The 14,280-nt window shown below is 41.7% G+C and overlaps 1 protein-coding gene across 3 annotated transcripts in view; it reads left to right on the forward strand.

Moving 5' to 3' along the window:
• Positions 1-14,280, forward strand: part of TNNT2 (troponin T2, cardiac type) — a 565,716-nt gene that overhangs the window by 111,055 nt on the left and 440,381 nt on the right. For 2 of the 3 annotated variants that reach the window (XM_040424165.1, XM_040424169.1), the window contains exon 2: positions 7,895-7,914. The exons of the other annotated variant lie outside the window; for it this stretch is intronic. In XM_040424165.1, the coding sequence (XP_040280099.1) occupies positions 7,895-7,914 (20 nt within the window). The remainder of the gene's footprint in view (positions 1-7,894; positions 7,915-14,280) is intronic. 3 annotated transcript variants of the gene reach the window in all.

The raw sequence follows: 14,280 nt of genomic DNA on the forward strand, positions 1-14,280 counted from the left end.
CCATAGATAGGAGAGTCCAGACCACCTTAGTCTTCTCCACATCTTTTTTTCTCTTTTTTTCTTCTTTTTTTCTCTTTTTTCTTTTTTTCATTTCTTTTCTCTCTCACACTTATTTTGCATTCTTAGTGCTGCGGGTATATCTCAAAACACTCCATCAACCAGGAAGCTCCATGTATGTTATTCAAATCTTCAGATTATACTAAGACAGGCCGGAATCGAGAAAAAGAGTACACAGAAGATCAGTATCCATATTAAAACCAATTGACAAAGACAGGGAGAACCACCGTGTGGCTGCATGATATACAGGCAGCCCAACACTGGTATCAGAGACAAAAAGGACATGACCAAATCACTGCTAAAAATAATTATACATCATTACATCAACAGATAACTAACAATGATTAAAATGAACCCATCTTACCTGGTGGTTCTGTGATGATCCAGACTTTGAAGTACATAAAGGGAAGATGATCTAGAGAAATGGAGCATAGCTATTATAGTCATTCAATCCCACAGGGGCCATAGTTTTCAAAGTATATATCCAGCGTGTCTCTCGCTGAGCCAGTAATTTCTTCCAATTCCCACCTCTTTGGGAGATCATTACATGATCAATCCCTCGAAAACGTAGGGCTGATCCATCACAAGCATGTTCAGCTTTGAAATGCCTTGGTATGGTTGTTAACAGTTGCACATCAGTTATCTCCTGTGCAGCTTCAATCGCTAGCACATGCTCGCGGATCCGTTTTTTAAACTGTCGAGAGGTCATCCCCACATAGATTTTTTCGCAGGGGCATATGGCCCAGTAGATTACCCCCACTGTTGTACAATCAATGGGGTGAGTGATTTTGTACTCTTTTTTATGGGGCATATCCCAGAAGATGTCACTTCTGTCCATATTTGTACATGCGACACATTTGCCACAGGACTTGTTTCCCCATCGTGGGCCTTTTGAGCCAAAGAGATTGGGGGGGCGTGTTACATAGTGACTCTTTACTAAGTGATCCCTTAAGTTTTTTCCTCTTCTAAAAGTAATGCTCGGATGTTCTTTTAGTTGATCCTTCAGACAGGGGTCAAGTTTTAAAATCTCCAAGTGTCTATTGAGTATCTTGGTGATCTCTTTGTTCCTACTGTTAAATGTTGTTATGAATCTGACCTCCTCCATGTTTCCCCCTGGTCTCTGACCTTGCAACAGACTTGAACGTTTTGATGAGCTTGCTCGTCTATATGCCCTTTCAATTGATCTTTACTGTGTATGGGGGGATACTAGTCCCTTATTGGTTTGGAGCTTACTCTGTTTTTATACATTTATTGTAAACACCTTTGTGTTCCCAGTATGCACAATCTTTTGTATATGTTTTTTAATCGATATACCATCTATGTATTGGATATCTAATAAAGAATAATTGATTAGAATTACTCTCTGTGTGGTTGCTCTCTGAGCTGTGTAGGTGATACCACTATTAGTCACGTTGCTCCAAAACAAACACAACCCCGCCCCTACCCATTCATACAATTCCTATAACATGATCCGATTGTCCAATCAGCAGTCACTCCGCATGACGTCCTCAACACAAGGTAAAAACTTTTACTAGTTGATTCTCCGTAGACAAAACTTCTTAGTCTATACTTTACACTAGACACGGCTTCAGGTCGAACTCAATATTCAGACCACTCGGTTGCAAGGTCCCCAATTGGTAGATCCATTGTACTTCTTTTCGATTGATTTGCATCAGCGAGTCACCTCCTCGCCAGTGTGGTTTAACCACTTCCACCCCAGCAAACTTCAAGCCCCGCGGGTTCTTCCCATGTATGAGCTTGAAGTGAGCTGACACGCTGTGGCTCATCAATCCTCTCTTAATGTTCCCTATATGCTCCTGGATCCTTACTTTCAATTTCCTTACTGTTCTACCTACGTATTGGAGTCCACAAGGGCACTCCAATACGTAGATAATACCCTCATTTTCACAAGAACAGTTTCCTTTTATCCGAAACTCTCCTCCATTTTTATTTGATATAATACAGTTAAGTGTTCTCATTCTTCCCTTCGTATTCCGATTTCTACACCCGGTACAGAACCCACACCATGTAAACTTCCCTCCCTCCTTGCCCCGCTTTTTATCCACTGGGGGAATGGCACTGTGCACCAGCTTGGTTCTAATACTTGGAGCCTTTCTGAAAATAAATGAAGGGTTCTCAGGTATGACCTTCCCTAGTATTGGGTCATTTTTGAGTGTTCCCCAGTTCTTTCTAACTGCTTTTTTGACGGTATTCGACATAGAGCTATACCTTGTTATAAAGGAAAAACTGTAATCCTTCTCACTCTTTTTTTCTTCTTTCATTTTCCCCTTTTCCTCTTTTTTCTCTTTTTCTACAGTCTGGATGCACGCATCTAGGCTGTCTTCTTCATATCCCCGTTCAAGGAATCGATCTTTAAGCACCTTACACTGTAGTCTATAATCCTCCACCGTAGTGCAGTTTCGGGCCATTCTTTTAAATTGCCCTTTTGGTATATTTTTAAGCCATGGTTGATAATGGCAGCTCTTCATGTCAATATATGAATTGACATCCGTCTCTTTGAAAAAGGAGCTGGTCCTGAAGCTACCCGCCTCTATTCTTATGCACAAATCCAAAAAATTAATGGAAACATTGCTAATTTCTCCCACAAACCGCAAGTTCCATTCATTGTCGTCAAGCTGGTGGATAAATGTCTCAAGTCCCTCCTTCTCTCCTTCCCACACTAGGAGGCAGTCGTCGATATATCTCCTCCAGAGGGTTAACCTCCCTCTGGGGGTGTCCGCCCCTAGTGTGGGAAGGATGGTGGTCTCCTCCCATGCCCCCATAAAAATATTGGCGAAACTGGGGGCGAATTTCGCCCCCATCGCCGTACCAAAGCACTGTACATAGTGGGAATCCCGGAACCAAAAATAATTATGTTCGAGGCAATAATCCAAACACTTCAAAATAAAGTCCCCCTGTAGTTCACTTATTTTAGGGTCTTTTTTAATCCTATTGGCTACCGCTTTAATACCAAGATCTTTAGGGATTACCGTGTACAGAGACGCCACATCAACTGTGGCCATCCATGTATTGGATGTGGGCGGGCTCAGATCTTTCATCAACTGTATTACTGATTCAGTATCCTTCAGATGTGAGGGATTTTGGGTTACATATTCCTGTAGGTAAAAGTCTATGTACTCCCTAATTTTGCATGTCAGGGAATTCAACCCCGAGACTATGGGCCTCCCCGGGGGGTCAGTGAGGCTTTTGTGCAGCTTTGGTAGGTGGTATATCACAGGCACAATAGGATAAGGAACAGTTAAGTAGTCAAACTCTTTTTTATTTAATATCCCTTTTTTGAGGCCATCACTTAATAGATCATCAAGTAATTTTTTATATTCAAATGTGGGGTTATTTTTTAACTTTTTAGACGTGACCTCATCAGATACCAGCCTCAACATTTCAGATTCATATTTATCTCTATTCATTATAACCACCCCATCCCCCTTATCGGCGGGCTTGATTATTAGGTGTGGATTCTGCTCCAGATCTTTTAGGGCCTTCCTTTCACCAAAAGTTAAATTCTGTGTTATCTTACTCGTGTCCATTTCTTCTAATTCCTTCAATAGGCCTGTTTTAAATGCTTCCACACACTCATTGTTACGGTTTTTGGGGAAAAACTTTGATTCCTCTTTTAAGTTTGTGTGCACAATTTCATCCCTATCCTCTACCTTTTTATTCTGTGGGGCCGAGTTGTTCATCCAGTACTTAGCCATGTTGATCTTTCGAATAAATTTATGTATATCTAAAAACATCTCAAATTTATTAACTTTCTGACTAGGTGCATATTTCAATCCTTTGTTGAGAACATTCTTTTCGTTTTCCGTTAACACATGACTACTCAGATTGAAAATCCCTCTTATGTCTCCTTGCTTTTCTTGGTTTTTGGGCTTGTTCTTCCCCTTTCCCCGTCTTCCTCTACAAGACTTCTTTTCTGTGGTGTTCTTACACCCTGCTCTTTTACTTCCCCCTCCCTCTGTACCCCTTTTATGCTCTGATGGGGAAAATTTTGTTCACCTTGTTGTGTCGACCTTGGTCTCCCTCCCTCCCCATTTCCTCTCATATCACCCGCTACATGACCACTCCCCTCATAACCTACCCTTTCTGTGTTCCCTCTATTTTCATATTGATTCGGACCATAATTGTTTTGCGGTCTCCATCTTGGTTTTCCATTATATCCTCCTCCTTGATATGGCTGTCTGTATTGCTGTCTATATTGATATCCTCTATAACCACTACCTTGTCCATAATTACCATTCCACTGTCCTCCATATTTTTGTTGGTACATATGGTCATTACCTCTCTCAAAATTACCATAATTGGACTGGTATGAGGGGTCATTATCTCTATTAGGTTGATATATACGGTCATTATCTCTATTGTAATATCCATAATTACGCTGCGGCACATAATCATTAAACTGGTGATTTTTAACATAATTATTTTTAAAAAACTTTTGCCTTTCATCCCCATTCTCTGTATTCCTAAAACCTTCAGTGCGGTATCCTTGATTAGCGTGTCAGCTCACTTCAAGCTCATACATGGGAAGAACCCGCAGGGCTTGAAGTTTGCTGGGGTGGAAGTGGTTTAACCACACTGGCGAGGAGGTGACTCGCTGATGCAAATCAATCGAAAAGAAGTACAATGGATCTACCAATTAGGGACCTTGCAACCGAGTGGTCTGAATATTGAGTTTGACCTGAAGCCGTGTCTAGTGTAAAGTATAGACTAAGAAGTTTTGTCTACGGAGAATCAACTAGTAAAAGTTTTTACCTTGTGTTGAGGACCTTCCAGGAAGCGTCATGCGGAGTGACTGCTGATTGGACAATCGGATCATGTGATAGGAATTGTATGAATGGGTAGGGGCAGGGTTGTGTTTGTTTTGGAGCAACGTGACTAATAGTGAGTGGAGAGAGATTTAGGTGAGTGCGGGAGGAAACGTATAAGAGAGATATGAATAGTTTGAACTAAGAAGTTTTCCGAAAAATGTGGAACAAAAGCTGAAAAAGAAGGTATACTTTATATACAAATGCGGTCCAGATAATAGGGATAACAAAATATTTAGATGAGGTTGTATATACTACAAGGCTGCGGCGACATGATAGTGAAAAGCATACTGCACAATTGAAAAAGATCTAACTGACTTTTGGATATATTTGGCGTACGGTTGATATTGTTTTATGGTGAGAGGATTTTACATACTAATGATATGTTAAATGTATTGTATTTCACTGATGTATTTTAATATGTCCTGATTGGGCTATGGCTCCCACAGCTTGAGAATGGGAGATTGGGCTATTTAAAGGGCCCAGCTGTGGACATGCGCAGTTGTCGCCCCTGAGGAAGCCAGAGAGCAAAACCCGGGTCGGGCAGGAGTTTGAATTGATTTTACTGTGATATGCCTGTTATCTACCATTGTCTGTGAGTAGAATAAAACCTTTTTTACCAACAACTAAGAGGGTACTTCACTATATGCCGGTCATTTAATCCTACAGAGGAGGCGGTCATAGGAGGATCGAACCCCTTGAGAGAAGAGGACGGAGGCTAGTACCCTGATTCTTTCACCTGTGCAGCGTTCGACTGAATCTTAAGCAGCGCGGTTTCAAACCTTTTCATTGCATGTGTATAGATGTAGCAGAGCTGGGTGTGCTGGGGCAGATGTCATGTGTATTAGATGTAGCAGAGCTGGGTGTGCTGGGGCAGCTATCATATATAGAGATATAGCAGAGCTGAATGTGCTGGGGCAGCTGTCATATAGATATATAGCAGTGCTGGGTGTGTTGGGGCAGCTGTCATGTGTATAGATGTACACTGGCTATAACAGCTAACAGAGTCTACAGTAGAAGTCTCATATTTTTTCAGTCAGTAGCTATGCAGCTCTTACAGCTGTGTGGGTAAGTGCTTTGCCTCTGATACAGAAGGTCGTGGGTTTGAATCCCAGCAGACACATCTCTCCCTCTCCTGCTAACTATGCCTGAGATTCGAATCTTGTAAATGAGAAGCGTGCAAGTTGTGACATAGTAGTAAGGGTGCTTCCGGGAGGTGAGAGAAGGCCGCCGTCGTTACAGTGTGTGGTGTTTGTGGCAGTCGCTACACCGGACAAGGAGCCTCCTCAGCCGGCCGTGCGGCAGTCAAGGCTACCGGCCTAACGGGAAATTTCCAAGTAGGCCAGTCCGGCCCTGCTATTATCCTTTTATTAACAAAAAAAATAACATTTTAGTATCTCAATAGTCTAAGAGTCCGTTTTTAGCCGATTATCTTAGATCGGGGCTCATTTTTTGCGGGATGAGAAGACAGTTTTATTGGCACTATGTTAGGTGGCATATGACTTTTTGATCGCCTCCTATTACACTATTTGTGATGTAAGGTGACAAAAAAATACCTTTTTTAGCACCGTTTTTATTTTATTTTTTGGACCATGTTCATCTGAGGGGTTAGGTCATGGGATATTTTTATAGAGCAGATTCTTACGGACGTGGCGATACCTAATATGTCTATTTTTTTTATTTTAGCGTCTCAAGTCTGACAACCATAGTTTTTTTTCCTATTATCAGTGGCTAAATGGAATTAAAATTGGGGAAGGGGATTATAAATTTAGTATTCCATGGAAGTGTGGTACTCCCTGAAGCAACCAATAATGCAGAGGCCCGGATGATCGTGGCACGTGTCACACTGAGTGGTGGTGTCCTTTCGTATTCCCCTCCTGTGACACACTCTGCACATTTTTTGGGTCTGTCCCTTCTTTCCAGTATGGGGGACCACACCAGGGACGATCCGGGTGTCTCCAGTTCCCGAGGTACTCCGGCCTGCTCTTTCCTGGTCAGAAAATATCAGGGCCTTGAGGACTGCCTCATAGAACTGGAGGAATTTCCTCAACTTTTTTGTACCATGCCCGGGTTTTGCGCATAAGGGGTAAAAAGATTGTTGATTGGCTGCTCTGCAGCCTTTCAAAAACCACTAAGAAATCGTCGAACACCGAACCCGAACTTTTACTGAAATGTTTGGGTTCGGGGTCCAAAAATCCTAAAGTTCGGTACGAACCCGAACTTTACAGTTTGGGTTCACTGAACCCTACTTCTGACCGCTGAGAAGTAAACCATTCCACAACCTCTGCACTATGTCAGCACTGGAGACCTTTAGCTGAGAGGCAATGGTGTAGACATCTCCTACATTGTCTCCAGGAACAGGCTGTCCACAGTTGGTGCACATACTATCATTAGTTTTATGGGATTCTTTGCAGAGTTCTGTAATTGGAACATATTAATTTGCTCACACATACATACAAGCTACATATAAGCCATTTCATCAAACAGGATCCTTAAAGCTGCTGCGATTCGGCTGCTGCAGTAAGATCTCACCCCTGTGCAGAGCCTCTATAGCATCACGGGTGACACTAGGGAGGCTCGTCCCCGTCACCGCTTGCCATTGGCTGTTTTCCCCCGATACCAGATGTTGGGACCAGGAGTGGTACAGGGAGCCAGGTAAGTATATTCAGTGTGAGGGGCATATGGGGGACATTTTTTAGTCTCGTCTAACCCCTTTAAAGTCAGTGATTGGCTGCAGTCTTCACATGAGGTTTACTGGCTATGTCTATGCCCCAGCCATGTACACAAACACCATAAGGAGGACCAGAGCTGTGGATGAGAATAGACTCATTATTTATTTCATGACACATTATTTTTGGCAAGTTTTTAATTAACATTAAAGTATTATTAATTATCTTGATAATTTGATTAAATATTTGGTATTTTTTATTTTAGTAGATATTCATTAACTACATCTACATTTGTTTTTAATATAAATTTACTCTATTAACTTTTTTTTTCTTTTCTTACAGAGTCGAGGAAGAAACTGAAGGTAAAATTTATTTTAAATATTTTTTTCTTTTGCGACCAGCTTTTGTTAAGTTTGTTAATAATATGTTAAGCTGGTCATACAAGACTGTTGATGAGTCTTGAGCTGACAGAGGTGTCAAACGGCTGACTGTGACTGTGGAGTAAATAACTGTCATCTACTAGTAATCATTCAGTTAAAGTACACATTTGTACAGTATGACTCACAATAAGATTCTAGGTGGTGCACAGCAGGAAAAACAACCACTAGTACACTTCTGTTGAATTGTTGAGCTTAGGCTTTTGTTTTTCACATAAAAGAGTACCTGTCACCACTCCCGACATGACTTTTTTTAATAACTTCATGCATTCCCCATGTAATAACAATTCTTTAGCATCTATTCTTATGCCTGTATGTAATGCCATTCTTTTATTACTCCTGCTAGAAGTTATGAATTAATTGCTAGCGATCTGCAGTAAGGGTACATAGGCGTTAACAACTTGAGGTTGTGTCCCTGCACAGTCTGACTCTATCCAATCAGTGCTGTCATTATCAGACTGTGCAGGTACACACCCCTAACGTGTTAACACCCCTCTGTACCCTTACTGCATACTGCTAACAGATCATTCATAACTTCTAGTAGAAATAATAACGAAATGGTACAACATAGAGCAATAAGAATAGATGCTCCAGAATTGTTATTACACAGGGAATGCCTTAAGAGAGGTGACGGGTCCTCTTTAAGACATTGGTGGGTTCAAACATGCATTAGAGATCTCTCTGTGTCTACATTTTAGGTCATATCTACTCTGTATTATGTTGACAATTTTATTAGATGAGGTCTGTGGACCAGTATTAGTCGAGGTTCACTCAAAGACCCAGATTTACAAATTATATAAATGGTGTTAAATTAGGCTGTCTAGATCTGCACCAGATTTATCACAAGGGCTTAGGCTGAATGATGTGTGGTGCAGTGAATATGCCATTAGTTGATCATAAAAGTTACTTTATATGTTTCAATGGGAAGAGGATCTCCATCTGTAAATGCCTATGGCGAAGTGGTGAGCCTGTTACTATTACTAGAGGCAGCAGACAGGTTACCCTGGTATTTCACAGAACATATTATGTCCCTGAGTGCCTACATCATATTTATCCTTCAGTCTCCCTGCTGTGCTTAAGAGTATGCACTACATTGGGATCTATGTGCAGTGAGCCGGACCGCAGGGGCAACACGTAAGGTGACGGTGGGCCGATGGGGGTAGTAGTAGTTTGTACTCACGGTTAGCAGAGCCTCCCTGGGCCGGCAGTGCAGTGGAGGAAAGGACAGCACTAAATCCTCTGGGGCACTCTCTATTGCAGGGAACACAAGCCAGATAGAAGTTGAGGTGCCCTTGATGGTAATGGGTATTTAAGGTGCTTTGGTGGCTGGGCCCCTGTGTTCGTGACACCAGCACCGTAAGGTGTAAATGTTGAGGGTAGCAGCAAGGATGAGGAGTTGTAATACAGTTGAACATTTACTGAATCAATGGTCTCAGGACAGTTGTTACAGTTCTTATATATATCAAAAGTAATAATCCGAAATTGTCCGAAATTGATGTAGATAAGTTATTAATGGTGGCGTGGAGCTGTGTCAAAGACAACTGGATTGTCAACATCTACACCTGCTCTCTAGAGGAAGAGGAATCGGATACCAGGAGTCGGTATAACTCTGCCTTCCGGGCCGAAGCTGGGTAACGGATCCCTCTTTGTTCAGCTCCGCTGGGTGCGGGGAAGAGGACTGGAGGGCTTGCTGAAGAGAAGGAGGTGGCGGGGACGCGGAGAGAAGGTAGGACGCCGGCGGCCATACTTACCTAGCTGAAGCCGAATGAGGCGAGACTGACATGACCTGGGAAATTGCACTGAGTGACGCCAGCGCTGAGTGTCTGTGGGAGGGGAGCTTATAAAGCCTACGCCCCTCCCACAATAACAGGCTGAAATCAGCCTTGGCAATTGTGTGATCGAGGCCTTATGGATGCTCCCAAGACAGATCAGAAGAAGGGTAAAATAAACAGTTATGTTAACAAGGCCAAACAAGGACACTAGTAGCCCCAGAATAGAGTGATGATAGTGGGAACAGCATAGAAACATAGAAACATAGAATGTGTCGGCAGATAAGAACCATTTGGCCCATCTAGTCTGCCCAATATACTGAATACTATGGATAGCCCCCGGCCCTATCTTATATGAAGGATGGCCTTATGCCTATCCCATGCATGCTTAAACCCCTTCACTGTATTTGCAGCTACCACTTCTGCAGGAAGGCTATTCCATGCATCCACTACTCTCTCAGTAAAGTAATACTTCCTTATATTACTTTTAAACCTTTGCCCCTCTAATTTAAAACTGTGTCCTCTTGTGGTAGTTTTTCTTCTTTTAAATATGCTCTCTTCCTTTACCGAGTTGATTCCCTTTATGTATTTAAAAGTTTCTATCATATCCCCTCTGTCTCTTCTTTCTTCCAAGCTATACATATGAAGGTCCTTTAACCTTTCCTGGTAAGTTTTATCCTGCAATCCATGTACTAGTTTAGTAGCTCTTCTCTGAACTCTCTCTAGAGTATCTATATCCTTCTGGAGATATGGCCTCCAGTACTGCGCACAATACTCCAAGTGAGGTCTCACCAGTGTTCTGTACAGCGGCATAAGCACTTCACTCTTTCTACTGCTTATACCTCTCCCTATACATCCAAGCATTCTGCTGGCATTTCGTGCTGCTCTATTACATTGTCTTCCCACCTTTAAGTCTTCTGAAATAATTACTCCTAAATCCCTTTCCTCAGATACTGAGGTCAGGACTGTGTCAAATATTCTATATTCTGCCCTTGGGTTTTTACGCCCCAGGTGCATTATCTTGCACTTATCCACATTAAATTTCAGTTTCCAGAGTTCTGACCATTCTAGTTTTCCTAAATCCTTTTCCATTTGGCGTTTCCCTCCAGGAACATCAACCCTGTTACCTATCTTTGTGTCATCAGCAAAAAGACAAACCTTACCAGCGAGGCCTTTTGCAATATCACTTATGAAGATATTAAACAAAATCGGTCCCAGTACAGATCCCTGTGGAACCCCACTGGTAACATTACCTTGTTTTGAATGTTCTCCATTGACTACAACCCTCTGTTGTCTGTCACTCAGCCACTGCCTAATCCACTCAACAATATGGGAGTCCATGCTCAATGACTGCAGTTTATTGATAAGTCTTCTATGTGGGACAGTGTCAAAAGCCTTACTAAAATCTAGATATGCGATGTCTACTGCACCTCCACCGTCTATTATTTTATTCACCCAGTCAAAAAAATCTATAAGATTTGTTTGACATGATCTCCCTGAAGTAAACCCATGTTGTTTTTCATCTTGCAATCCATGGGATTTTAGATGTTCCACAATCCTATCCTTTCATAGGGTTTCTATTAATTTGCCTACTATTGATGTCAGACTCACTGGTCTATAGTTGCTCGATTCCTCCCTACTACCTTTCTTGTGGATGGGCACGACATTTGCCAATTTCCAATCTTCCGGGACGACTCCTGTTACTAATGATTGGTTAAATAAATCTGTTAACGGTTTTGCCAGCTCACCACTAAGCTCTTTTAATAATTTTGGGTGTATCTCATCAGGCCCCTGTGACTTATCTGTCTTCACCTTAGACAGCAAACTTAGAACATCTTCCTCTGTAAAGATACATGCATCAAACGATTTGATAGTCATTCTTTCTAGTGGAGGTCCTTCTCCTTTTTCTTTTGTAAAAACTGAACAGAAGTATTCATTAAGGCAGTCGGCTAGCCCTTTATTCTCTTCTACATACCTTCCGTCCTTTGTTTTTAATTTAGTTATTCCTTGTTTTAATTTCCTTTTTTCATTTATATATCTGAAGAATGTCTTATCCCCTTTTTTCATAGACTGAGCTAGTTTTTCTTCTGCCTGCGCTTTAGAAGTTCTTATAACTTGCTTGGCCTCTCTTTGCCTAATCTTGTAGATTTCCTTATCTTCATTGCTCTGGGTTTTTTTATAATTACAAAATGCTAGCTTTTTATTTTTAATGATTTGGGCCACTTCTGCTGAGTACCACATTGGTCTCCTCCTTTTTTTGCATTTACTGACAAGTCTAATGCAATTTTCTGTTGCCTTCAATAATGCACCTTTTAAGTAGTCCCAGCTCCCTTTTAGGAAAAAATGTATTTGTTAACGCAAAGCGCCAGGAAATTCAGATTTTGTGCAAATCAAATTTTTCCTAAACTTTGGATCAAATTCCACTTTGGATGCTTCACTTAACACTAGTAATCAGCATATGGAGCTTCACGCAGGAGGCAATAATGCCAATATAGAGTATAAGCAGATCCACCATATTAAGCATAGGAAAAGGGAGTCAACATAAGTAAATTAATAATTAAGAAACAAGGTGGGCATTGTAATATAATATAAGGGGGTATTGTGGAAATTAGTGCCATGAGGGACCCATAATCAGAACAATGTTCTCTTCTAGTAATTATAGAGTCATGTAAAAGGCCAGGGGCAGAATGAGAACCTAAAGTGCCCCTAGAAAAAAAACTAAAAGTGACCCCTTGTTGCAGGTGCATCTAAATTGACAGAAGGTGGTGCAATATAAGTAGGCGGGGCCAGCAATAACCTAGTGATGCCTTAAATACCACCCCAATAAAACAAAATACCACAGTGCAGCACAAAATACTGCTTCCTCAGGCCACATTAATCAACTGTATCACTGTTCTAAGGATGGAGATATGGTTGAATTTAGAAGGGCACCTCTGGCTGCCAGCCAGGTGCATGAGTAACTGATGCTTCTGACATTAATTAATGCCAAGAACATCAGATCATTATGCACCCAGACCGGAGGAGTGGTCCCCTGGGCATCAGCTCACTGGGACATTTCCCTGTAGGGTCTATAGCTAGTCCACCCTTGTTAAATGATGGGAAGAATGAGAAGAGGATATCCACAGTTGCAACACCTGCATGACAAGTTCTACCCTCCTAAATTGCTGTTATCCTTTCAAATATAGCCATTTTATCCCGGTTTTGACCAGCCATTGTAAGGGTAAGGGTTTTCCAGCTTGTCGCTATATGTATATTAGCCGCCAGGAGGAAAAACTGAACCAGTTTAAAAGGGGAATGCTTGATTCCAAGATTAGCTCCCAAAAGACAGACTGTATGGAATTTATGAAAGATTGTACCCAATATATCAGTCAAAATAGAAAAAAAAAGCTCCAGAAGTCACATACTACGTGGAAGACCACCAAGTGTGATGCATATGCAGCATCCCACTTATGTGTTATATGTGGGCACTTTAAACTTTGGCATATTTAATGTATTGTATTTTCCTAATATAAGGCTGGCATTGTCATTACATCTATTCGCTCCTAGGTGGTGCTGGCACCATATAATATATATAGCCAGGGGTTTGTTAATAAAGTGAGCTGTAGAGGAAGAAGTTGAAGTGAGAGAGAGAGGAGAAGGAAGTTAATGGAAGAGGTGAACAGGCAAGTTCCACAATTTAGCTGCCTTTCTTTCCTCTGGGCCCTGATCAAGCCTGGAGAGGACAAACCAAGAGTTTACTGTATCCCAGCACAAGACAGTAAGTCTAAATATGAATATAAAGCAAGACTAGTGAAGATTAGAGATGAGTCTAGCCAAGGGACTTCACCAGCACCAGTGACCAGGAGAAACTTAAAGGTATCTAGACACAACTGGATAATTAATGTGCAGAATTGTCCTTTTCCACTAAATACCTTCTGGGACATAGTGGACCTGAATATTTCAGGAGAACATCCTGCGTCAAATAATGTAGCAGAGAGTTTGCCTGCCACGAGGAAGAACGCCCTTATTGGATTGCTCAAGATAAATAGGAAATCATTATATTCAGTACCTGAGTGCTAGTAAATGGACTTAGTGCAACACTACTTCAGCAAGAATTGTCATTCTGCCTGTTAAAGACAAAGTATTAAGAGAATTCCTCAAATGACAATTGCCAGACCTGATATGAGGATTTCAGCTAAGGTAACATCTCCTCTAAATGCATAGGTTCATCACAAGGCGCAACCACCAGTGTCTCTCCACCATAAGTGTCAAAGGAAGCAGTATCCTTGTTGGACAGTACGTCCTGAAGGTGAGGACCCCTAGATCTCTCCCTCAGGTGTCTATCAAGACGTACAGCAAGGGACATAGCTGCTTCCAATGACTTAGGATTTTCATGAAAAGCCAACGCGTCCTGCATTCTTTCAGAGAGACCCTGACAGAATTGGCTACGGAGAGCAGGATCGTTCCACTCTGTATCAGTAGCTCATCTCCTAAATTCAGAGTAATAGGTCTCTGCAGAACGTTCTCCCTGCCGCAAACCCCG

This window comes from Bufo bufo, chromosome 3 (assembly GCF_905171765.1).
Source record: "Bufo bufo chromosome 3, aBufBuf1.1, whole genome shotgun sequence".
In the NCBI taxonomy this organism is placed as follows: Eukaryota; Metazoa; Chordata; class Amphibia; order Anura; family Bufonidae; genus Bufo; species Bufo bufo.